At 47.4% G+C, this 26,604-nt stretch overlaps 1 protein-coding gene across 4 annotated transcripts in view; it reads right to left on the bottom strand.

The window, feature by feature from the left end:
- Window positions 1-25,738, bottom strand: part of KREMEN1 (kringle containing transmembrane protein 1) — a 72,094-nt gene extending 46,356 nt beyond the window's left edge. For 2 of the 4 annotated variants that reach the window (XM_084798731.1, XM_084798733.1), the window contains exons 1-2: window positions 25,525-25,736; window positions 2,910-3,072 (exon numbers count right to left, since the gene is read on the bottom strand). In XM_084798731.1, coding sequence (XP_084654857.1) covers window positions 2,910-3,072; window positions 25,525-25,615 — 254 coding nt within the window. In that variant the 5' untranslated portion in view covers window positions 25,616-25,736. Of the gene's footprint in view, window positions 1-2,909; window positions 3,073-25,524 lie in introns of all 4 variants that reach the window. The other 2 variants (XM_084798732.1, XM_084798730.1) reach the window with 2 other exon arrangements.
- Window positions 25,739-26,604: the final 866 nt, after the last annotated feature.

The following is a 26,604-nucleotide window of genomic DNA, read 5'->3' as shown; positions in this document are numbered from 1 at the left end:
CTTTGAATAGAAAAATCACAGGAAGGAAACATAGCAGAAATGAAGTGACCGTGGGGATAAATGTGTTGTGAATGTTCATGGATACGGGTGCTCCTGTATGCATCATGTTCATGTGTGCACATGCATGTTCACATGTGCACACACATGTTCTTGTGAGTCCATGTTTGTGTATGTGTGTGTGTGTGTGTGTGTGTGTGTGTGGTGCATTTCATGCATGTGCTTGTGCATTTAGAGACCACAGGTCAACCTCAGGTGCCATTCCTTAGGTGCAGTTTACCTTTTCTGTTTTGAGACAGGGTCCCTCTCACTGGCCTGAAACTTGCCTAGTGGAGGCCAGAAGCCCCGGGGATCAACCTGTCCCTGTCTCCCTGGTACTGGGTTTGTAAGAGCACAACCATGCAGAGCTTTTTACAATGTGGGATCTGGGGATCAAAGGCAGGTCTTTGGGCAAGCACTTTACCAAGCTACCTCCCTAGCATTTTAATTTAACATTCATTTACTTACCTGCATGCACACATGTGTAGGGAGCATGTGCCATGGCACACACGCAGAGCTTGTGAGTTGGTCCTCTCTTGCTGCCTTCTGGGTTCAGAGTATCGAACTCAGGCCATCAGGCTTTGAGCCGGCACCTTTCCCCTCTAAATCACCTCGCCAGCTTGCATGGCTTTTATTATACAATATATTAATATGTAAAACTTTGAAAAGGGGCTAAAAAGATGGCTCAGTAGTCAAGAGCATGCACTGTCCTTCAGGTGGACCTGGAGCTCAGTTCCCAGAATCCACATCGGCTAGGTCACAGCCACCTACAACTCCAACTGCAGGGGACCTGACACATCTGGCCTTCTGCGACACCTGCACTCGTGTCAGACACACACACACACATACACACACACACTCACATAATTTAAAATAGTAAACTATGTCCTTAAAAACACAAGCGACAGCAAAGTGGAAAGACGGCACACATACTACTTTCAAGCTCTGCCGGGCAGGGCTCAGGAAGAGAAGTGCAGCAGGAGACTATGCAAACTAGATAAAACTTTTACTTTCTTTTGGTTTAGGTTTTTTGAGACAGAATCTTATATGGCCTAATGGGCCTCAAACTCACTATGTAGCCAAGGATGATGACCTTGAACTCTTGATCTTCTTGCTATAAGCTCTCAAGTGCTCAGATTACAGAAGGCACACAGCTGTGCCTGGACGGGAACTAACTTTTACTGCTTTTTACAATGACAAGTGGAAAGCAATAGCAGCAGAAAACATGGAGGTTAGTCAGTTTATACAAGTTAGGATAGAGGTGATAGGAAAAGCTGAAGGAAGGTCAACAATAACAACAGCAGCAGCAGCAGCAGCAGCAGCAACAAAACCCAAAAACATGGACTAAAGTCTGGTAGCATCAAGACAGCCACGAAGGCTTAGAGTGTTAGCACAGGCCTGTGGACGGTGGGAGGCAAACAGAGCAGCTCACACAATGCAAAAGTGTATGCGTTGGCTCCGCTGGGCCCCCAGTGCCCCGAGCACCAACAAAGCAGTGTTACAGCGAGAAACTGTGGTTCCCAATGCTTCAGGGCAGGGCTCTGGGATCACCTTCCTTGTCCTAATGGCTCTGGAGGGAGCCTGTGCACCTGTCCCAAGACTGATTAAATCCACCGCATTGCTGACCCCTGAGTCATGTCATCATGGTCTTGGGTGTAAGTAGCCAAAAGGTATGAACGAAAGTGCTTGGAATTTTTGGCCTGGCTTTTTACATACTTGTAATTCTATTCTTATCTTTCTGCCTGCTCGTGTGCACTGTGCATGTGCATGCATGTGTGTATGTGTGTGTGTGTACATAATATATGTTTGTGTGTTCAAATGTGTGTTTACTATGTGGTGGTGTGAGGCTGACTTTGGAGGCTTCCTCCATCCATTTCCACATTGTTCCTTGAGATGGTGCCTCTCACTGAACTCAAGCTAGCCAATGTGGCTAGTCTAGGTAGCCAGCAAGCTTCTGGAATTTTATCTCTGCCTTCTGAGCACCAGCATGACAGGTGGGCTTTCAGAACAGCCCAGCATTTACCTGAGCTCTCCGGATCCCAACTCTAAACCACTGGGCCACCTATCCCCTTGGCCTCTAGTAATACTCAGCTCGTCTTTAATCTCAGACAGCTGAGAAAGCAATCCAAGCTGTGGCTCACCTCCCGCCGAAAACCATAAAGACACACTTTTGAAGACCATGGAGTGAGATTAGAGCTCCCTGCTGGGCTCAAACAGTGGTGCGTGCCTGTAGCCCGGCTAGTTTGGATGCTTAAGAGTGGAGTTACTTGAATCCAGGAGTTCAAGTACAGCCTAAGTAATGTGGCGGCGGGAGGTTTGGGTGCCAGTTGGTCTGAACAGCAGCAGTGGCTTTGATGCCCAGGAAATGCTCACTGGTGAGAAGACCACCTGAGAAAATCCTCCCAAAGAGACAAGAGAGTGACCAGGCAAGACGCTGCTCTGAAAGCCAGTATAGAAGCAAACTAAGTTAGAGAAAAGAGAGGGAGACACAGAAAGACAGACAGGAAGAGATGGATTCGTTTTTATTTATTTCTATTTCTTGTGTACGTGTGCTTCGCTGTATATTTGTCTGTGTACCACGTGAGATGCCCGCAGAGGCCAGAAGGAAGTGTCAGATCCCCTGGAACTGCAGTTGCACCCTGTTCTGAGCTGCCATGTGGGTGCTGGGGATCGAACCCGGGTCCTCTGGGAGAGTGGCAAGTGCTCTTAACTGTTGCCATCTCTTCAGCTCCAGGTAGTTCGGTTTTTAAAGCAGTGCTATGGTTCTCTGAGTTGGCCGACTGGACATGAGAAAGCATTCCAACTGTGGGGCGGGCTGGGGAGCTGGAAGAGGAGAGCAGAGACCATTCTGCAGCTCCGAGGCCCCATCTCACCTGCAGTAATTGTGCTCCCCCAGGCCTCCTTCCCCGCTCGGGTACTTCAGCGTGTTATACGGATGCTGGAAAGTCTCGTTCCAGAACAGGCATGGCTTCCCGCCTTGCAGTGCCGTCCAGCTCTGTGTTCCCCTATAATCGGCACCGTTGGCTGTGAAACACTCTAGAAGAAGGAAAAAACAGCATACTAATTTTCTGGCAACATTTATAGTTTCCTCCCTCTCTGGTGAATGTTTTGTTTTGTTTGGACCAAGCTAGAAATGGATCGTGTCTTGCTAGATCCTAGCGGGGTGGCTGGGCTGAGTGAATCCAAAAAGAGGTGCCCTGCAACGCTGAACACTGTTGGCACCAGCTTGTTGGGGCACTGGGACGTTTCCCCTTTGAAGTCCACAGGTCCCAGTGAAGAGATAAACACAGAACTGAAGAGTACTGGAGTCCATAAAGTGAACCAGGAAATCCCCAAACCTGGAATAGTTGCTAACAGCCACGCACACGGAATTCTGGGCACTGAGAGGGGGCCACTGCCCTCGCCTGCTCGCGCGGCTCCGTGTGGTGACTAGGACCACGTCACCAGCTGTAACTGAGCGCCCCCCTACAGTCTGAAAAGCTGCGCTGACACTTGGATTTAATAAGGCCATCGGATACAGAGTGCTTCGGAATCCCAATCACACAAATCTGGGAATGACTCACATTCCCTGGTAATGAGGAACAGTCCTCCTTGCGTGGTCTGAGGTGCAACAAAACAGGGGGCAGCGGAGGGCAGGGGTGGCCCCTTCGCTCGCCTCATCCTGAAGCACTTTCCTAGAGAACGTGTTGAAAATGGTCTCAGGTCCCATTTTATGAAATGACAACCCCTGGCAGGTGCAATCAAGCGCGTCTGAAATCTGCCTCTCAGGCTCCGGGGGATGGGACTGAGGCTGACGGGCTCCCGCCCACATATTGTGTGCATTAAACTCAGAGAGGGTTCATGAGAAAGGCAGAGTACAAAGAGCGATTTTTAAAAATTAGCTTAGTTGAAGCTGACAGATAGAAGTGCTTCAAACACGTCCTTAAGATGTACCACTAGAGCCCTGGCAGACTAGGGGAGTCACACCAACATCCTCACCACCTTCCTTCCCTTCTTTCTCCTGGCACACAGTGACCAGTAACTTCCGGTGATAAGGATGCTACGCCATCTCCTGCTGGAAAGGGCATGTGCCTGCTCTAGACTCATAGGCATGTGGACAGCAGGAGCACAGCTCTGTTCCGGAAAACATTTCTCTGGCTACTTAGAAACCATCCACAGAACATCTTTCTTCCAGCCACACCTTCCTCCCACCAACACAGCTCTGCATTTTGTCTGAAACAGCACCATTTATGGACAGCTTAAATAATCTGGAATTCTAGGAGACGCAGAAAACCGTGTATTAAGGGTGAGTCCTCAAGTACCTTGAGGGCTTTCTCCTAGGGGTCTGCATTAATAAAAAGCTCAAGCCGGGCGGTGGTGGTGCACACCTTTAATCCCAGCACTCGGGAGGCAGAGGCAGGAGGATTGCTGTGAGTTCGAGGCCAGCCTGGTCTACAAAGCGAATCTAGGATAGTCAAGACTACACAGAGAGACCCTGTCTCAAAAAAACCAAAAATAAAAATAAAATAAAAAGCTCCAAGGTGACAGGGGACGGCGGCGACTCAGGACAGAATGACACGCACAGACCGAGGCCTCGGCCTAGGCTCGCTGTTTTGCACTGTTGCTGACCAGCTCTATGACCATGGATGAGTCACCACCATCCTCACCGGTTCTAGGACTCACACAGTGATTAGGTGTGCACCAAGCTGTTTCACACAGGAGGCCGCCAGGGATTCGACCCCACAGGGCTCTTGCCCTTCCTCACCCCACTTTTCATGCTGACTCCCGGACACTCCGTTCCCTCCTCTCTTTGGCACCTCGGTTTTGGTCCCGCTGATCATGAGGGAGCAGTTAGGTCTCACTGCTTTCTCTTTAGTCCACACAGAAAGGTCGCAGGAGAATGAAGGTTTGTCTTCGGGTGTTTGTAAGGCCTCTCCGCCGTAAGCCCGGCTCTTCTCTCTCTTAGTCACTCACTGTGGTCAAGCCATGCTGGTCTGCTTTTAATCCTGGGAACACACTTCCCCATTTCCTGCCCAAAAGTTCTTCCTCTAATATTTTCAGTTGCAAGATAAACACCGCCTCCTCGGAAGTCCTTTCCCACCCCTCCTTCCTCTGTCGGTCCACAGCACTCACTGTGACAGGGAATATACGCACATTCAGCCCAAAGTCCAGGTTGCGCACGCACCGACTCATCCAAGCATGCACACTGCCATCTTCCTAGTCATTACTCCCTTAGCGGTGTGACCTGACAACTGTTCACACAGCTCTTTGATGTGTGGGTATTCTAAATACAGATGCCTGAAGCATATGAAGGGTATGCAGATGTCATACAGGGCAAGGATCTGCATTGTGGTGTCCTCAGAGGCCTAGAACAAATGCCCCACAGGCTCCAAGGGGCACCGGTATCTGAAGGGTGGGAGGAGAGGATGGGGGGGGTTAGAATGAGGGGGGAAGCCCTATTCCCATCCAAGGAGTTCTGCTGTCTGATGAGCTTTGAAGTCACAAGACTAGGCGATTCTATGAGCATCACACCAGCCTCTGTCAACAGCTACAATGTTCAATGCTGTGTTAAAATACTGCTGTCCAAGCCGGGCGTGGTGGCACACGCCTTTAATCCCAGCACTCGGGAGGCAGAGGCAGGTGAATGACTAAGAGTTCGAGGCCAGCCTGGTCTACAAAGTAAGTCCAGGACAGCCAAGATAACATAGAGAAACCCTGTCTCAAGAAACCAACTAACCAAAGAAACAAACAAACAAAAGACCCAACAACTACTGCTGTCCAGGGGGAGAGCTGGCTCAGTGGCTAAGAGCACTTTTTGTTCTTGCAAAGGGCCTGGTTTGATTCCAAGCACCCACATGGAGGCTCACCATTTTCTAAGGCACCAGGCACGCATGTGGGGAACAGGCAAAACACTCATACCTACAAAATAAAATAAATCCTTTAAAAAAAAATTGCCAGGCATGGTGGTACACATCTGAAATCCCAACACGCAGGGAGGCAGAGGCAGACAGATTGCTATGAGTTTGAAGCCACCCTGGTCCAGGGCAGAGAAACTCTGTCTCAGGAAAAACAAACAAACAAAAAAATCTTTTTGCCCTATCTAATCTTATACACATTATATTGCAGGGCTGGGTGTGGTGGTGCACACCTTTGATCCTGGCACCCCTGAGGCAGAGGCAGGTGCATCTCTGAGAGTTTGATACTAGCCTCACCTATATAAAGCATTCTAGGTTAGTCAGAGCTACATAGTGAAAACCTGACTTGCAACTAAAAACAAGCAAAAAATAAATTATGTTGCTTACCTTAAATATAGACAATAAAAAAAAATAAAATTTACAAAGTTGTTGTGGAGGGCGCTGGAGAGATGGCTCGGCTTATTGGTCTGCAGCTCACAGCTGCCTGCAACTCCAAACCCAGAGGATCCAATGCCCTTTCCGGCCTTTACAGGTACCAGCACACACATGGCACATACTCACACACATGCACACATACACACACACACACACACACACACAAAAAAAAAAAAGAAAACCAAATCTAAAGAACCAAAACCAACAACAACAACAAAACAAGTGTCAAGAAAGCTCGGTGTGGCAGCACTCACCAGCACTTGGGGGATGGAGCCGGGAGGGGGAGGAGGTTTAGGTCCTCCTTGGCTACAAAGCCAGCTAAAGTCTGGCCTGTGCTGCATGAACCCTGTCTCAAACAAGCAAGCAAACAAACAAAAACTGCCAGTGACTCCCAAGCTGTCAAAAGAGGCTTTAACAAGCCACCGGTGCGTTGTGTTCCCGAGGACTCAAATGATTTTATTTGTAACACAAAAGAATATGTCATGAATTGGATTGGGATGTTGTTTAATGGCAGGAATGCAGAGGTTAAGTCTTTTCTGGTTCAGTTTGACTTTGTCAGATCTATTCTTTTTAAAGGTTTTTTTTTTTTTGAGACAGGGTCTTTGGTTGCTCAGGCTGGCTTAGAACTAACTATGCAGCTGAGATTGGCCTTGAACTCCTGACCCTCCAGTCCCTACCTTTCAAGTACCAAGGTCACAGATGTGGGCGCCTTCTCAGGCGGTTCTTTGATCCACTCTAAATAAGCATGCTAAATTTTAATGATTTAAAAAAAAAAAAATCAGGCTTGCCTAGTGCATGCCAACGGTGAGGAAAAGACGAGAAACACAAACAGTGTTCTGGACTGAAAGTTAACCCTGCATCTTGACTTCATCAGGGTGGATGAGGTAAGGAGGACCCAGCCTCCCTTCTCTACGGCGATGAAACTGACAGAAGCTGTGTCTAGATAAGAAAGGAGTCCCTCAAACAAAGAAAATCCCGTGGTGCCTTGTATATTTTTAGGAAAGGAGAATGAGTAAGGCAGGAGACTCAATACTCAGCCTTTACCTTCCTAGAGTTACAGCAAACAGACAGTGAATTCTTGGTATTTTCATGTACACAGAGAACACGGGCTCATAAACCCAGGTCAGTGTCACACAGTGGTCAGTGGAACGAAATACGAGAGGTCAGGCAGGGCCTGGACAGACGCTGGGATCTGAGCTGAGACGCCAGGGAGCTGGAAAAGAGTGGAAAGAATGCCGTGGGCAGGGCACACGGAAGGCGAACCCTGGCCAGCAGCTCAGTGCCCAGAGAGCTGCTGTTCCTCCCTGACAGGCGGTGAGTGGGCAGGGAAGGACCAGCGAGGCCAGAGCGGGCAGGGTCTTGGGGTTTACACGGCATAGGCCCACACTTGAGTGCACACACACAAAGCGAGGAAGGAAAAAGAGACGAGGAAAGAAAGAGATGGAGGAAACGGTTCTCTGATCAAAACCCAGCTGTCAGCGTGATAAAACACACTTTCATTTATACATGCCACTTGAATTACATGACTCAATAGTTATACTTAGGAAGAAAATGCAAATTAACACATGTATTGCATTTTAAAGTTCATGGGTAAGCCAAGTATGATGGCGCACACCTCCAATCCCAGCACTCAGGAGGCAGAGGCAGGTGGATTTCTGAGTTTGAGGCCATCCTGGTCTATGGAGTGAGTTCCAGGACAGCCAGGGCTACACAGAGAAATCCTGTCTCAACAAAACAAAAACAATCCTGTGTAACACTATAAAGGTCAATAAACTCCAGGCCAGAAATCACAAGGTATTCCTGCAGCCACACTGCATGCACCAAGGGAACGGGTGCTACGAAAAAAAGAAACACCCGCACATGCTGCCATGGCAAACCAGAGTCCACAGTCGTGCGCAGCACGGGGAAGGAAGGACTTGTCACCGAGGCCTGGCATCCAAGGGCCTCTCCTCGGCCCTGTGGACTCCTTCTGTCCCAGGTGCCAAAGCAACGAGGCCCACAGACCTTCGACTGGAGCCTTCAAATGTGACCCCAAATAAGCCTGTCCTTTCAGTTGGTGACCTCAGACATTTGCTGTGGTGGCCTATGCCTGTGATCCCAGCACTGAGGGTGCTGAGGCAGGAGAAACATCGTGAGTTCCAGGCCAGCCCAGATAACACAGCAAGACCCTCTCTCATGGAAACAAACCCAGTGCATAAGGGGTGGAGGCGGGAGGCTCAGTTCAAGTTCTTCCTCAACTACAGAGCAAGTTCAAGGCTAACCTGGGCTACAGAAGCCCTTGTCTCAAAATAAGCACCTAACATAATATTTGTCCAAACTATAAGCTACTGAGAAAGAATGTTTTTTCACATAGGGAATCTATGAAATTACTGGTTTTCTAGTAGTATTACTAGTTGTATCTCTATGTGACATGTATGAGAGCCCATGTTTCTTCCCCCCCCCCCCAAGTTTCTTTTAATTCACCAAACTTAAGTCTGTGCTCTGTGTGCAATAACTCAGCACCTGCATGGGCCATGTATTAGAACAATCTGGCCAGTTTCAGCCTACTTTGAAATTAACGTGGAAGCTGGGCATGGTGACTCATACCTTTAACCCAGTGTCCACAAAGTAGAAACAGGCAGATCTCTGTGAGCTCAAGGCCTGCCTGGTCTAGAGCTTTGTCACAGAGAGCCTGTGTCAAGTAAAAGGAAGACGGTATGAAAAAGAAGTCAATATGGAAACATACTTATGTTTCTTTGGGACAGGGCCTCACGTAGCACAGGCTAGCTTCAAACTTGATAGACAGTCAAGCTCACGTCAATCTCCTGACCCTTCAGTTACTGCCTCCCAAGTGCCAAGATTATTGGCTTCGGCACCATGCCGGACTATTGTGTTTTGAGTCCAGGTCTCACATTTTAGCACAGGCTGGCCTCAAACTCAGCCTTGCCTTGGTCTCTCAAGTGCAAGGATTATAAGTGTGAGCCAGTTTTTCTGGCTACCAACTTCAGTGTTTAAAATGAGACACCAGAAAACGTTTTCTGATGAGAGTATCTTCTGGGCTTTTTAAGCCCCAGTTGTATTTATTTATTCTGTGTAAGCATGTACATGTGTGTGGATGTGAGTGTGTCACAGTGTGTGTATGATGGTCAGAAGACGGCCTGTCAGACCCAGGTCTCTCCTTTCACTCTGTGGGATCCGGCTACTGAATCAGGTCATCAGGGTCAGTGGCAAGTGCCCAAGGGCCGTCCTGCCAGCCCTTCTGTTCTTAAAACATCTATAAAACTTGGTTGGTGTATAGTTTATAGAACTACAAAAAGCCACCACATGGTAGCTCACAACCATCTGTAATGTGATCTGACACTCTCTTCCGACACGCAGGTGTGCATGCATGCAGGGCACTGTATACGTAATAAATAAATAAATAAATAAATTTTGTTTTTCTTTTTTAATATTTATTTATCATTATGTATACAGTGCTCTCTCTGCCTGCATGTACACCTGCAGGCCAGAAGAGGACATCAGATCCCATTATAGATGGTTCTGAGCCACCATGTGACTGCTGGGAATTGAACTCAGGACCTCTGCAAGAACAGTCAATGCTTTTAACCTCTGAGCCATCTCTCCAGCCTGTTTGTTTTTGTTTTTTTGAGACAGGGTTTCTCTGTGTAGCCTTGGCTGTCCTGAACTCACTTGGTAAACTAGGCTGCCTCTGCCTCCAGAGTGCTGGGATTAAAGGTGTGCGCCACCACACCCAGCAATAAATAAATCTTAAAAAAAAAAAAAAAAAAAGAACTACAAAAACTCATCATTTAGAGGAAAGCATGACATGTTCATACAACACCTGCTGTTCTGAGGGGTGTCAGCTAAAGTGGGTGCATTTTCTAAGCCAGTGCTCCCAGGCAAACTGCCTTTTGCCTTCCAGTATTCCAAAACACCATGGGATACTTTAGCTATGAGTGACCCTGTGGTAAATTAGCATGTGACCTAGGGAAGGAAGTGTTCCCCAACCTTCTCCCACACAACACCACTGAGGCACAACAGGAACCCCATCCCCTGTCCCACCCACCTCCCCAGCAGCAGATGGCTCAGTGGTTAAGAGCACTGCCTGCTCTTTCAAAGGACCCGGGTTCAATTCCCAGCACCCACATGGCAGCTCACAACTGTCTGTAAACTCCAAGATCTGATTCTTTCACACCAATGCACATAGATTAAAACTAAATAAAATATTTAAAAAAGAGAGAGGGAGAGAACGGATGTCTGCAATCTCATGGAGGGAGGTTATCAGATTTATAGAGAGAGGATAGTTTAAGAGGAAAGGAACAGGAAGCCCTCTACACATGCAGGACATATTGAGAATCACTAGAATTAAAAAAAAACAAAAAACAAAAAAAGACACCTAGATAAACAGTTGGCAGTGTGTGGTTTGAGAAATCCCAGACACTGGCCTTCACTTTTTTGTTTCTGTTCTCCTGTGAAATGAGGGGTTTTGGCTCGGAAGGTTCTGCTCTCCCTTTACTTTCAACTCAAGACAGCTACAATTCCCAAGATTGAAGGAAAAGAGAACTAAGATTCAAAAGCCTGGGGTGACTCGAACAGGAAAGACTGGGGGCTCACATTCTCTTCCAGGCTTAAACTCCTGCGGGCCCCCCTGCCTCTGTGCTCACACAGCTGCGCGCGGCACTGGCCTCCTAGCAGGCCTTTCCGTGTGCCACTTGGTCCTCCGACTACATACAGGAAACCACATCTTTAACAGGTAAGTTATCTGAAGGGAGAACACACAAACAGAAAAAGCAAACCAGGAGGGTTAGACAGGCTTGGAAACTCAGCATTCAGAAGCAGAGGCAGGGGGATTGCTGTGAATTTGGGATGCGCCTAGGCTCCATTCTGAGTTCCAGGCTCAGAACAGCCATATAGCAAGACTCTGTCTTTAAACAAGCAGTAACACAGGAAAGGAAGAGAAAGGGAAGGGAAGCTTTAGTAGAGGCTTAAATGTATCTGTTTAGATCTGGACCAGGACAGGAAAAAGGCAGGCTCTGAGGCCACTCTCTTGAGAAGCCTGCCTACCCTTCGGATGCACTGCTGCCTTTTAAAATGTTTCTCTTCTACAATCTGTACTTAAATCTATATTAAAATCTGTTTTTGAGGGGGCTGGAGAGATGGCTCAGAGGTTAAGAGCACTGGCTGTTCTTCCAAAGGTCCTGAGTTCAATTCCCAGCAACCACATGGTGGCTCACAACCATCTTTAATGAGATCTGGTGCCCTCTTCTGGCATGCAGGCACACATGGGGGCAGAGTACTGTATAAATAATAAATAAATAAAATCTTAAAAAAAAAAAAAAAAATCTGTTTTTGAGACAGGGTCTTGGTATACAACCCAGCCTAGTTTTGAACTTGTGGCAATCCTGCCCCAGGCTCCTGAATCTTGGGATAGGCATGAGCCTCCATGCCCAGCTAAAACGATTTTTTCTTAAAGATTTATTTATTTATTTTATATGAGTGCTTTATCTGCAGAAGAGGGCATCTGATCACATTATAGATGGTTGTGAGCTACCACATGGTTGCTGGGAACTGAATTCAGAACCTCTGAAGAGCAGCTTGTAGCCTTAACCACTGAGCAATCCCCCCCTCCCCCACCACCATTTTTTCTTAGTAAATTCCAATGTTGCTTCAAAAAATAAAATAAAATTCTGAGGAGACATCAGGACATTGACATTTAATGGATATTTACTGACTCATGGAATTGCCACACTTTTAGTTTCCATAATGGCAATGTGTAGTGTAATATAAATATAAATTAATTACATATTTTTATTAATTTATTTAAAGAATTCTTATCATTTAGAGATAAGGACTGAAACATGTACAGATGAGAGGATTTGATATGTGAGATTGGTTATAAAATCCCCTAAGTGCTGAGGGGAGGGCAGAGAATGAGCTAGCAGTGGCCAGTTGGGAACTGTGGCCCTAGGCAATAGGTATTTGTGGCTTTTCTAGACTATTTTTGTACATTTCTCAATTTCCCATAATAATAAAAAAAAAAAAGGGAAGCCACCCTAAAAATCATTACTAGCATACTGTTTTGTAACAAATATTCCTTAGCTTCTTGTCAAGAATCGTAAACTCAAGCAGTCAAGTTTGCAGCCGTCGAAAGTGCAGACGATCACTCATGAATTATGTTCTTGGATTACACATTAACTTTGCAAAGTGACCATAGGACAAGCTGCACTTCTGCCCAAAGCAGAGTAAGCACTTAAATAATCACTGTAATTTTTTAGGCATCAGTAGCTTTTCTATTAAAATACCTCCCAGAGCTTCCTTTTCATTTAAGGAGACAATGTCTTAAAGGCAGAGACAGGGAGCTGGGGGTGTGCTCAGTGGGAGGGCTCCTTGTGAGCATTTATGAAGCCCTGCTTCTATCTCAAGCACATGTTCTTACACATACGGCATTAAAGCAACAGAAAGAAGAGACTGTGCTTCCCAGGTTATTTTAGCCAAATTTTTATTTATATAGTTTTCTTTTCTTTTTTTTTTTTAATTTTTAAATTTATGTGTGTTGGTGTGAGGGTATCAGATCTTGGGGTTACAGACAGTTGTGAGCTGCCATGTGGGTGCTGGGAATTGAACCTGGGTCCTTTGGAAGAGCAGGCAGTGCTCTTAACCACTGAGCCATCTCTCCAGCCCTTCTTTTTTTTTTTTTTAATTTTATTATAATTTATTCATATTACACCCTGATTGGTTATCCCCTCCCTTGTATCTTCCCATTCCCACCGTCCCTCCCTCTTCCACCCTCTTCCCCTATTTTTATTTTTCTTATGACGGGATCTCATTATGTACTCTGGCTGCCCTCACACGCCTGCCTCACCTGAGTGAGAACTAATGGATGAATACTTGTGGAAAGGGAGCTTGGATTCTTCTATTTGGCTCTCTAATTTAGTCTTCTCTATAAGAAATGCAATATTACATAAGAGAGCATTCTAAGAGAAGCAGTAAGCACAGAGCCAGAGGGCGAGCTTCAGAAGACAGCATAGAGAGCTCTAATTATTTGTTAAAGATTTTAAAATCAATCTGGACAGTGGTGGCACACACCTTTAACCCCAGCACTCAGGAGGCAGAGGCAGGTGGAGCTCTGAGTTTGAAGCCAGCCCAGTCTACAGAGCAAGTTCCAGGGCAGCCAAGGGAAGCCTGTCTTGAATACCCCCAATAAATAAAATAAAACAAAATAAAATAAAAATAAATGAAGCTGAGGACTACCAAAATGGCTCAATTGGTAAAGGTGACTGAGGCCAAGAATAACTTAAGCTCGACACCCAGATCCCACAGAGTTGAAGGATAGAACCAACGCCAGCAAGTTGCTATCACACCTCCTCTGTAAGCACGGCAGCAGCTCAGTCTCTCTCTCTCTCCTCTCCCCTTTCCCTCCCTCTCCCTTCCCCCCTCTTGCAGACACAGACACAGACACACACACACACACACACACACACACAAATGTAATTCACATGTTTTCTACACTGAAGCTGGAATAGCAGTATACACCTATAATCCCAAGCACTGAGGAAGCAGAGGCGGGAGGATCTACAGAAATTCTAGGACAGTCAAAATCCTGGCCAAAACCAACCAACCAACCAACCAAACGACTTTAAAAAACAAAACCAATTGTCAAAGTAGAGAAGGTGTCTTGGTGACACCCGAGCCCATCTGGCTCTCATCTGGAGTATGTATGTTCCCTCCCACTCAGGCAGGGCCCACTGGGAAACACACTATGGGTGTTGATGTGAACACACGTTTTTGCCAGGAACAGGCACCGTGAATATGCAGTAGTGCATGAGGAATTTCTACTAACCATGTAGGGCAGTGGTTCTCAACCTTCCTAAGGCGGCGACCCCTAATACAGTTCATGTTGTGGTGACCACACCCCCCACCCCCACCATAAAATTATTTTCTTGCTACTTTGTAAGTGTAATTTTGCTACTGTTATGACTCCTAATGTAAATATCTCATGTGCAAGGTATCTGATACAAGATCCCCAAGGAGGTCGAGACCCACAGGTTGAGAACCACTCATTTAGGGCATCTCAAGCACGTAAAGTCATCTCCCTGGTACACAAAAGACAATTGGGGCTTTGCTTAGTGCTTTTCTTCCTGGTTGGTTGAGGATGGAACCCTTGTGGCTCACACATGCTAGGCACACTCACCGTCTGTCAGCTACACTCTCAGCGCTAACTTAGTAGTATTGAAGTTCCTAGCATATGCAGAGATTAAACAAACCTTAGCTTAAGAAGGGTAGGAAGGAAGCCGGGCATGGTGACGCACGCCTTTAATCCCAGTACTCGGGAGGCAGAGGCAGGTGGATCTCCGTGAGTTCGAGGCCAGCCTGGTCTACAAAGTGACTCCAGAACAGCCAGGGCTACACAGAGAAACCCTGTCTTGGGGGTTGGGGTGGGGGGAAGAAGGGTAGTAAGAAGTTCCCCCTCAGCAGAGCTCTAAGACATTTCAGTAGGTACATTAGGTGCATATAATCTGTGAGCACCACAATGCACTACTACACGAGATATCTATAAATAGCCTGTCATAACTTGACATCAAATTTCACACAAAAAACTTTTCAGATAAGGAAACAGTAAACATGACATTTTCAAGCGCCAAACCCAGCTTTCTGATAGGCAGTATCTCAGCTCACTATTAAAAACCAAAGCCTCAGGAGGTTAGAAGGTGAGCTGCCGCAAGGCTGGACCAGGACAGACACTGCTAGGAAGGGCACTAAACAGATCACGGGTTCCTGGTGCCCCAGACGCTGACCTCCCTGAGGTGCCAGTGAGCTTCTCAAGCATTTCCCCTTTTCTTTTGATTTTGGGGATCCAGCTCAGGATATCCCACTGTTGTAATTCACCGTCCTCCAAGTATGATGTGACTGTTACAATTTTAATCGGAGCAGCCATGATTACCTGGGAGAGACCCTCGCAAGACTGGACCTCGGAAGGAACGGCAGGATTGCAGCCCAGCTGCACTTTGCGGAAGCTCGGGAGTACATGGGAGGCGGAAGGTCAACTGTGTAGCTCTGAGAGGTGACAAACGGTGGCAGGAATGGGACTGTTCCAGCTAGCTCTTTTGGGCTTGACAAAACTGCTCCTGGTACCTTGTCTGGGGAAAATAGACATTTGCTCACATTTCCCTGGGAGAAGTTAAAGCAACACTTACATGTTAGGCAAGCAGTCTACCGTGTGTAATTCCAGCACTAGGGAAGACGAGGCCTGAGGTTAAGGCTAGTGTAGGCTCCCGACTGACAAACAGCCTGGCGATGCAGTGTACATCTGTAATCTCAACACCTGGAAGACAGGACCAGGGGCTCAAGAGCATCCTCAGCTACAGAGTGAGTAGGAAACTTCCTACACACGAGTCCCCATCTTAATGCCCCACCCCCACCAAAACTAGAAACCAAACCACAACAGCTTTGAATGCTCCACTTCATCGCTGAGCTTTATTCCCTGCCTCTGGCCACTTTCATGCCATATTCTTTCTGCTAGGGACCGAACCCACGTCCCCGCACTGCAAAGCACACACTCTACCACGGACCAGTCCCAGACAGCCAACGTTGAGTCATGCGCAACTGCAGATCACAGAAAAGGCTGCTTTTGCTTATGTCTGTGAAATGAGGGAAGACCATAAGTGCATTGCTGGGGGGAATCTGTTACACAATCAAGTACCCCAGTTTCTTTGTGGATGAGCCTTCTGCCTGCCTAGCAATCACCTCTGAGAAGTCCCAGGAAGTTTTATGTAAATCAAGTACTTGAAAGTCAAATACTTGCTAATTAAAAAGAAGAAACCCTGTTAGACCACACGCCTTGTCACCTCAGCACTCAAAAGGCTGAGATAGGAGGACTGTAAAACACTAACCTCTCCTCTGATACATAGATACTTGTCTCAAAAAAAAAAAAAAACAAAGGATGTAGCTCGCTTGGTAAAGTGCTTGTCTAGCGTAACCTAAGCTCTGGGTTCTGCCTCCGGCACCTAGCAATGAACCAGGCAATGAACCAGGCCCGCACACCTACCGTCCTAGCATTCAGCAAGCAGTGGTGGGAGAATCATGGTTCAAGAGCAACTTAGGCTACACGGATCCTGTCTGCGAATGAACAAACAAACAAAACCAGACAGACAAATGAAATGGAGGATATAGCCACTCCTGTGCCCTTTTGTTTTTTAAGAGAGTCCCAAGCAGCCCAGGCTGGGCTTGACCTCACTCTGCAGATGAGGATGACCTGGGACATCTGGTCTTCCTGCTTCCATCTCACAAGTGATGGGATTACAGGTATGTGCTAGGCCAGCACTCGGCCAACTGAGCCATTTTTATATTCTGGGTTTGCATTAAGCAGGAAACAGGCCAGGCATGGTGAGCACACCTTTAATCCCAGTACTCCGGAGGCAGAGGCAGGCAGATCTCTGTGAGTTCGAGGTCAGCCTGGTCTACAAAGTGAGTCTTGGACAGCCAGGGCTACACAGAGAAACCCTGTCTCAAACAAACAAACAAACAAACAAACAAACAAATGCAGAAGATACCTGGTTCACATCTATACCTTGCCTCATGATCATGTGAGCAGTCCTGTTCCTATTTTTCTTAATCAGGACTTCAGCAATGTTAGGCAAGAGATCTGGCTCACTGAGTGATAGCCTCAGCTTCTAGCAATCCTATTTTGTACTTTCTAAAGCTCTCAATTGGACTAAAAAGAGATGAAATAAACTAATAAAACCCAGCCTTCAGACAAGTTTTATCAGCACTGCCTGTGACCTACTTTTAATGTCAGATGACCAGAAAGTTCTGCAGTAATGGAGCCCTGGAGGGTGTAGCCTTTGTTCCACGGAAGCTAGGCTCTGGCCTTTTCAGCTGCCTCTAGCTGCTATAAGATGGCCGAATAACACCAGAGTTCCTGAGGAGGGGGCTAATTGCCAGGTGGACAAGCTATCTCTGGACACATCATCAAAGCACACCCTACAGCAACAGTTACTGGCCTCTGCGATCTGGCACAGGGACAAACAAGCCCTAGTGAAAGATACTGGCACACAGCAGGCATTTGATAAGTGCTTGTTAATTGATCTGAATTTAAGAGGCCCCACTCAAGAGCCACGCTTCAGAAATGCTGGCCAGGGAGAAGGGTTAGAGAGAAAGGCAGGACTCAGCCTAGCAGTGACCTAGCCCAGGCAGGAGGACTGGAGGAGCTACAAGGGCCCAACCTAGAGGGGATTCTGTAGGAGGAGGACTCGCAGTGCTGCCATCCACAGACATCCAGGCCAGCGAGGCTGAGGACAGAGTGTGGCCAAGAGAGTGAATAACTCTGACTGTCCAAGGCTCATGCAGGGTTTTATGGATCGTGGAGTAGGGTCCCAAGCTCAGCAAAGGAAAGCACAAGGTGCTCAGTTACACTTGAGTTTCAGATAAATCCTAAGTAAGGCCTGGGGTGTAGCCCACTTACCTAGCCTATGTATGGCCCTGGACTCTATCCTCAGGACTAACAAACAAACAACAAACAACATATTTTTTTTCTCCCTATGCCTAACCTAACTACTGAACAATTTCTCAGAAGTATTCCCAAACATTGAATGAGGCACACCAAAACTAAAAATTTATTTTGAGTTTACCTGAACTCAGATTCAGTTCAGCATCCTATACTTAATCTGACAATCTTAAGAAGACGTAGGAAGACAAAGTCGTGGACATCCTCACTCTATGCAGGTTTACAGAACGGTACACGCAGAAATGCTAAAGGGACTTCAGATGTGGACAATGGAAAATGTGCTCCTTCTTCAAGATAGCGTCTCGTGCTATATGAGGAGGCTGTCCTTGAACTCCTGATCCCCCGCACACACACCCCCCCCCCACTTCTACATCTAGAGAGCTGGGGTTATAGGTGTTGTGTCACCACACCTAACATCATGTACTTCTTTTTCTCTGTGTAACAGCCTGGCTGTCCTGGAACTCGATTTGTAGACCAGGCTGGCCTCAAACTCACAGAGATCTGCCTGCTGGGATTATAGGTGTGCATCACTATGCCTAACCCCCACCCCTTTTTTTTTTAAAGTCAGGGTTTTGTTACGTGCCTACATAAGCTTCAAACTGTTCATTTTCCTGCCTTAGCTTTTCTGAGCATTGGGATTATAGGTATCTGTTGTCATTCCCAGCAAGAATCTACTTCTTGGCGGAGTGTGGTGGCGCACACCTTTAATTCTAGTACCCAGGAGGCAGAGGCAGGCAAATCTCTTGTGAGTTCAAGGCCAGCCTGGTCTACATAGCCAGTTTCAGGACAGGTAAAACAATAATGAAAGTAGCCTGCTAGAGCAGACAAAATAATGACGCAGTTGGGACAAGGGTTTTCCCCTCAGCCGTTATCTGTACAGATGGGTAGGTGATTCTTTGGTGTGGGGGACTGCCCTATACAGTGGAGAGTGTTTAATAGCACCCCGGGCTTCTGCCCCCCCCCCATGTAACAATTTTTTTAAAAGCCTCCATGGATTGCAAACTATTGGTAGGAAGCAAACTCTCTGCTGAAATCACTGAGTTAGAAGAAATGGCCAAATGACGAGAAAGTGTCACATCCATTAGCCAGTGGTCATACAACAAAAGACTTTTCTCAAGGGAAATATTCTCAGCTGGGAGGGGGTGGGGGACAAACCCTAACTGGCAGGATAAAGCCTCGTCCTGCAGCTAAGACAATTAGGAACCCTTCAGCCCCCAGGGGCTAGGAAGAAATGTTGGTGAGCCAAGCCTGTGACGTCCTGTATACATCACCTAGCATACATCACCTAGCATACATCACGGCAGGCGGGACGGAGCACCCAGCCTCTGAAGAGGCTCTTTTTAAGTTAACCTCCCCTCCAACCAAACTTTTTCCAAATCTCTTCCTGCCATTTGGAGGTTGAATGATTCTCAGCTGAAAAGGCCTGCATACATGAGGTGCAGATGGTGGCAGTTAGGGCCCTCACCAGATGCTGCAGTCTCTAATTTGATTGAAAGGATATAATTAGACAACAGAAACACTTTAATGAAAGAGCAAAACATGGAGGGAGGGAGGATGGAAGGCCCTTAACTGATGCCAAAACACCCACCAGTAATAAAGGCTTCGAGTCTGGGGCAAGGCGAGGGGAAAGCCCCCGAAAAAGACAGTCCTCTCCCTGTTTATTTCCCCATAGACAGAGAAATGGGGATTTTATTATTGTAGATTTCCACTGTATTTTATGTGGGAACAAACTGATTAGAACCAGAAGATTCTTCGGAAGAACATCAAAGAAAAATAAATATGACTTCTGTGGTCATTATTAAAAATATTTTTACCAGCCCAGTAATTTTCTTTGAAGATGAATTTTTATAGATTGAACAGCAGCAAGTAATTTACATACTATGATGGGATTGGCTAGCAATCCCTACTATTCTAGAAAAGAGCTGCTTAGCTGCCGTGTTATTTGATTTGGGGGATACTAAAAAGCTACAAACACCATAATGTATCTATTTTTTTTTGTTTGTATAACGTATATATATTTTTATCTGAGGATAAAAGGAAAACCACACAGGATCCTCACACGGGCGGACGGCTCCCTTCACAATGATGAGTCATCTTTAAAAGTTGCCTATGCTGCTTTTATTCTTTCCTGGCTTTGAAACTCCGAGTGCGAGGATACTGTTCTGGTTCTAACCAAGAATCTAACCAAACTGAAAGAAGCCCAGCCCTCAGAGCCTGCAGTTGCTAATGTGGTGTGACACTCGGGTTTGGGAAGCGGCCACAGCCTCCTCAGCCCACTAGGAACAGGGCCTCGCCCTTGTGGTAAATTGAACAATAAAAGTTTAATGCTTTGGTTATGTGCCAGGGATTAGACTGTGGCAGGAGAAGCTGGAAGCTGGCCCTAGCAGGGGAGAAGCCCCCAGGGGGCCCCCAGCCGCAGGAGGAAGGGGGACAGAGGCCTGAAGTGGTGTTTGGGAAGGAGCCGCCTTGCCCTCAGCTTCATTCCTCCTCAAGCTAGTTCAAGGACAACCTAAGGAGGTGGCAGAACCCGGAGAAAAGAGATTTCCTTGGAGGAGAAGGCAAATTTCTGTAGGATGACATTTCTACAATGGCCCCTCTCCTTTCTCTGGATGACAGTCCTAAGAGGCTGAGCTCTAGGGGACATAAATTGAATCTTGGGAGGAAGACTGAAGACCAAAAAAGGGCAACAAAAAACAAAACAAAACAAAACAAACTGTTGGACCTCAGTGCCCCTCCAGCTAAAGGAACACTTCGGGGTCGCAGCTAGAGCTGGGTCAAACACAGCACAAAAGGAATGCCAGCCATCCTTACCCAAGCAGAGGCTGCGCACGGAGCCGCTCTGATGATATACATCTGCCAGATGAAGCCGGAGTCTGGAGGAAGAGCTCAAACTTCCAACCCTGTGCGGGGAGGGGGCGCTGTGGGACACTCAATTCCTGACTATTTGTCCTTATTCAGGACATGAACCCTCCAATGGACCCCCAACTTCCGGCCTCTGCCAAGCATTTCCCATCAGCTGTCCAGCAGCACAAACACAATCTGCTTGCTAGGTTTCAATGTTTCACTTTGTTTTTGGTTTTGTTTTTTTTTTCAAAAAATGCATTAATTAATTTAAAAAACCAACAACAACAACAACAACAACAACAACCAGCCATGCTAAGCCCACTGTCGTTTTGCAGCTTTAACATGACTATAGAATGTGGAAGTAAAAACTAATAGCTTAGGGGCTGACAGAAATGTCCTCTTTTCCCCTTGGTTGTTTTTCTAGGTCTCAGGGCTGGTGCCACCTGCTGCCTGCGCTTTCCTCTGCAAACAGATCTCTCAACAGTTTGTTTCAAGCAACATCTGCAGGCATAGCTGAGTGAACAAATTGTGGGTCAGCTTGGAGGCAGGAATACTCTTAGGAGCAGTGCACTGACGAAGCACACAGAATTCTCACATATTGATGATCTGAATGTATGTACACAAACGTTTCCCAGTCGGTTGCATCTTTTATAAAATCCTGGTGAAATATAAAATTTACCATTTTAACAAGTGCTTTCTTCTTCCTAGTGGGCCTTACTACACTGCACAGGCAGGCCGCTGGCCTGAAACTATCCTCTCCCCGTAACCTTCCAAAAACACCTTGGTTCACTCCTGTGTTACTGGGGCTTCCGGCTCAGCTACGTCCAGCCCTGTTAGGAGCTAGGTGAGTTGTTGATCACTGCAGCCTCACAATGGATGCCTCCCAAAGCAGTCATCCCAGGAGAACCAACCACATTATCACTCTGCCGAACTCCCACGTGTATCTAAAAGTTAATTCACAGTAAATGGTAAAAGGTTCGCCCACTCAGCGAAATCAACCTTCGTTGTTGCTTTTTCCAGATCACTAACCACTTAAAAGAAAAGTCAGTTCACAGGACCTGGAGCAAGGTCGGCACCAGTGTAGCCTGTGAGCCGATCATGTCCCATAAACCAAATTCAGACTGGGTTTTTAATTATAAAAAACTCAGAAGAATGCCGGGCATGGTGGCGCACGCCTTTAATCCCAGCGCTTGGGAGGCAGAGGCAGGTGGATCTCTGTGAGTTCAAGGCCAGCCTGGTCTACAGAGTGAGCCCAGGACAGCCAAGGCTACACAGAGAAACCCTGTCTTGAAAAAAACAAAACAAAGCAAAACAAAACTCAGAAGACCAAGATATTGGGACATGTAAAAATGATATAAAGACTCAGATTTCAATGTCCAAAGAGTTTTATTAAACTACAATAATGAAGCAAGTCATAGTAGCACACATCTTGGCTCCTAGCCTTTGGGAGGCAGAGGCAGGCAGACTGCTGTGAGTTCGAGGTCAGCCTGGTCTATATAGTGAGTACCAACAGCCAGAGACAGAGTGAGACTCTGTCTCAGAAAAAAACAAAAAGACATAATGCCTATTCATTCTGTTTATGCCTACTTTTGCCTACACAGTAGGAGGTGAATAGCTGGAATTGTGCCAGTCCACAGCCCACTAAGCCTAAATCATTTACTGTTTTGCCTTGGTCTAGAGCAGTGGTTCCCAAACCTGTGGGTCTCAACCCTTTTGGGGATCAAATAACCCCTAAGGGGTCGCCTAAGACGACTCATAACACTAGCAGAAAGTCTAACCTAGGGATCAGGGAGATGGCTCAGAAGGTGGAGGTATTTGCACTAAGCCTGATGATCTAAATTCAATCTCTGGAACCCACAGGGTAGACAAGGAGTATGGACTCCCCAAAATAACCTGACCTCTACACTCACAGCATTACTCCCCCATGTTCACACCCCGCCCCCACCAATAAATACATTTTTAAAAGTTTAGATTCTAGGGGCAGGGGAGACGGCTCAGGGATTAAAAGCACTGGTTGTTCTTCCAGAGGACTTGGGTTCAATTCCCGGCACCCACATAGCAGCTCACAACTGTCTGTAACTCCAGTTCCAGGGGATCCGACATACATAGACACACGCAGGCAAAATGCTAATGCACACAAAATAAAAATAATTTTAAAAATTTAGATGCTAAACTAAAGCTAGTATGCTGCCTACCACCAAAAATTCCCAATTTGGATAGTCTGAAGCTGTAAGTTTGTCTTAATCAATTGGCTTTTGGTCCACCTATGCCAAACTCTAAGCGTACTGATACCTATACTGAGCACACCAACTTGTATTGGTTAGGAGTGAGCCTAAATGTAATACGTTCTTGCTGTAAAATGATTTATAAAAGGAAAGCTGGGCAGTGGTGGTGCATGCCTTTAAACCTAGTACTCAGGAGGCAGAGATAGATACATCTCTGAGTTTGAGGGCCAGCCTGGTTTACAGATTGAGTTTCAGGATAGCCAAGGCTACTCAAAAAAAAAAATGTGTACACACACACACACACACACACACACACACACAGACACACATGGCTCAGAGGTTAAGAATGTCCCAGCAAGCACATGGTGGCTCACAACCATCTATAATGAAACCAGGTGCCCTCTTCTGGCATGCAGGAGTACATGCAGGCAAAACACTGTATACATAATAAATAAAGAAAAAAATCTTAAAGAAAAAAATATATGTACTTGCTGGACATGGTGGCACACTCCTTTAATCCCAGCACTCAGGAGGCAGAGGCAGGTAGATCTTTGTGAGTTTGAGCTCAGTCTGGTCTACAAATCCAGTCCAGGACAGCCAAGGCTACACAAAGAAACCCTATCTCGAAAAGCAAACAAACAAACAAACAAAAAGACTCAGTGCATCTTAAACATTAAATTATTCGTTCTATAGGGCCGAGAGAATACGTGCTACAGAGCATAAGGATCTCGAAGGTAACCAAACACAGGTTTTATAGAAACACATACTATTGACTAGTAGGACAAATTCCCGATGAGAAGTTAGGAGAGATTGAGAGGGAAGAAAAGACTGTACGGCGAACCTCCGTCTTCTTTCTTATCAGTTGTGAAAGAAGAGAGAGCATGTCAAAAGAAGAATGGGAGACTGGAGATCATTTGGGGTTGACTGTACACTGTAATTAGAATAACACTGAAGGGGAATGAGCTAACTGTTTTTATAAAGTCAGCATCCAAAAATGTAAACCACCAGTAATTTAAATATTACAAAGTTCTGCAGAATATAAGTATTGGAATAATTTTTTCCATCCACAACATTTTAGAGAAAATTACAGTATCACAAAATATGAAATGGTAAGTTTGGCATAGTCTCAGTGTACAGCATTTTTTTAATTGGAAAGGATTTAACAAACTAGAGGCTAGGCTCTTGACAGGATGTGATGCTGAAAACCATGTGGTTTGCTTCTGGAACCAGAGGGGAAACGTCACAAAAGCACTGATGCAGCAGCATGCTAAGAAACCAGGCTGACGAGAGCTTGAGTTACTTAGGACAAACTGTTTCACAACAGCCATGAGTTTGTCCTTACTCGAGCCTCCTAAATAAAAGCATACCAACTTTAACCAAGAGCTGTTGCATCTGACCTCGCAAAGCAAAGGCGCCTAGCAGATGCCACCTCCTAGCAAGCTGTTCAGAGCTACACTGTGCCCTTTCCAGAAGGAAAAAAAAAAAAAAGGCTACTTTCACCCGTACCTCTCTCTCCACAGAGTACATCTAAACCCTGAAAGCACAGACACAAAGTGGCACTAGGGGGTTACTAGGTTACAGTTATGTTGACACGTCCTGGCTCTAGGAACGTCCCTCCCTCTCTGTTCACATACTACAAACAGTAGAAGTGGGCAAATTATAGGAGTCCCATAGACGGCAGCAATCACCTAGAAACCGCTCTACCGAGTCTCCGTTTGGAGTGTTGGAAACGCCTCATTCTGCTGCCTTTTGCGGGGATTCATAGTATAAGAAGCTCGCAGCATTTGCAGGGTAACCGAGGTGTCCAGTCTTCAGTGAACTGGCAAACACTATAAAAAGTACTATTAAAATGTTTACTGTGCCTCTGTAGGTGGTGGTACAGTCTACGAACGTGGCCTGTAGTGTATCATTTAATGTCCATCAACGCTGCACAGGGGAGTTACCATCATACCACATTTTACAGGTCAAGTAACAGGGGCTCAAAGTTTGCCTCAAAATCACACAGAAAATAAGTCTCAGCCTTTTCCCTAATCCAAGCTGGCAAGAAAACAAAGCGCCTCTGAATTGTCTTTCACTGGCAAAACCCTGTCTTTGCAACATCACAGTCTGCAACTTTAGGGTGGAGACCCCAGCGGCAGGTTCACTAATGCCCTGTGCTCAGCACCCGACAACCTGCAAAGAAACTTAACTGGGCCACACAACAGCCTGGTGCCTGCTGTTCCTTCCACTGGGAAGGGATTCTGCGGCGAGGAAGGGCGTGTGGAAACTAAACTGAGTCCCAGCTTCCATCCTGGCTGAGGGCACCAGCTCGGGCGGACTCCGCGGTGGACTCGCCCGGGAAAGCAGGACGCCGGACTCGGAGTTGTCTACACTCGGTACGGGCGACCTTCGTCGTCACGCACCCCTTCTCTCCCTTACGCGGTGAGCTGAGTCCGGCAAAGTTGGAAGCCGCCGGCACGCGGGGCAGAGTCCCGGTAACGGGGCAGGCGCATCCACGCCGCGTTCTGGGTGCAGAAGCCGGAGCATCGGGTTCTCCGGGGTCCACGCGCGGGGGAGGGAGAGCGGGGCGTGGGGAGGGGAGGAGGGGGGACACCGGGGTCTCACTCACCGGGGCCGGGGCGGGGGCCGGGTGCGGGCCGGGCCGCCAGAGTGAGCGCAGCGGCGGAGAGCAGCGCGAGGCGGGCGGCGGGCGGCGCCATGGGCCGTCAGTGCGGGACCCCCGGGCGCGGCCCGGGGCAGAAGGGGCAGCACCAGGAGCCGGGGGCGGCCATGGGAGCAGGACGGAGCTCGGCGTCGCCCCGCCCCGGCCGCCCGCCCCGCCCCGCCCCGCCCTCTTCAGCACCGCCCCGGGTCGCCCCAAGCCTGCGGGGCTCCAGCGCGGGGCCGACTACGCATGCGCATCCTGCTCGCCGCCTGCCACTCACGCTTCCGAGCCCGCCCCCGCCCCGCCTGGCCCCGCCCCGACGGGCCGCGAGGTGAGGGCACTGGAGGTGTCAGGTCCGCCGGTGAGGGCGGGACAGCCCTGCTTCCGAGTCCCCATGCTGAGGGTTGGCGGGACTGACACGGGCTGGGCGCCCAGTGACCCCTGCTATACCGTCACCTAGATCGTGACCCACGCTCGGTCGGGCTCTACCACTGCGGTAGTAACCAGAGCAAACCGCCTTCTCTGGCTAGGCTCCTGGTAGCGCTTAGCCAAAGCCTGTGTTTGAGTCTGTCTGACCCAGTACGCATCCCACTTGATCTCTCCTAAGATCTCTCGTAAGCTCCCTTCTGCTAAGTGCTGTCTCGGCACCATCTGCTCCACAAAGCGGTTGTACAAAATGAGATAGTACACGGAGACCGCGCACGCACAGTAGGGGCTCAATAAATGTGAGTCCTATAGCTACCAAAGGGACAGCATGCTGAGCGCTGTATAGAATCCTATCACATCCCGCGTCAACTAGGGCAACTTATTGTTCTTTTAAAAGTATTTACAGCGGGGTGGTGGTGGCGCACACCTCTAATTCCAGCACTCAGGAGGCAATGGATCTCTATGAATTCGAGGCCAGCCTGTCCTACAAAGCGAGTTCCAGGACAGTCAGGGCTGTTAAATAGAGAAACCATACATATAAACATATGTGTGTGTGTGTGTGTGTGTGTGTGTGTAGTACATAAGTATATAATTATATATAATATGTGAATAATATGT

This window comes from Acomys minous, assembly GCF_964271855.1.
Source record: "Acomys minous genome assembly, chromosome: 10".
NCBI lineage: Eukaryota > Metazoa > Chordata > Mammalia > Rodentia > Muridae > Acomys > Acomys minous.
This window is presented reverse-complemented; position numbering and strand designations above follow the sequence as displayed.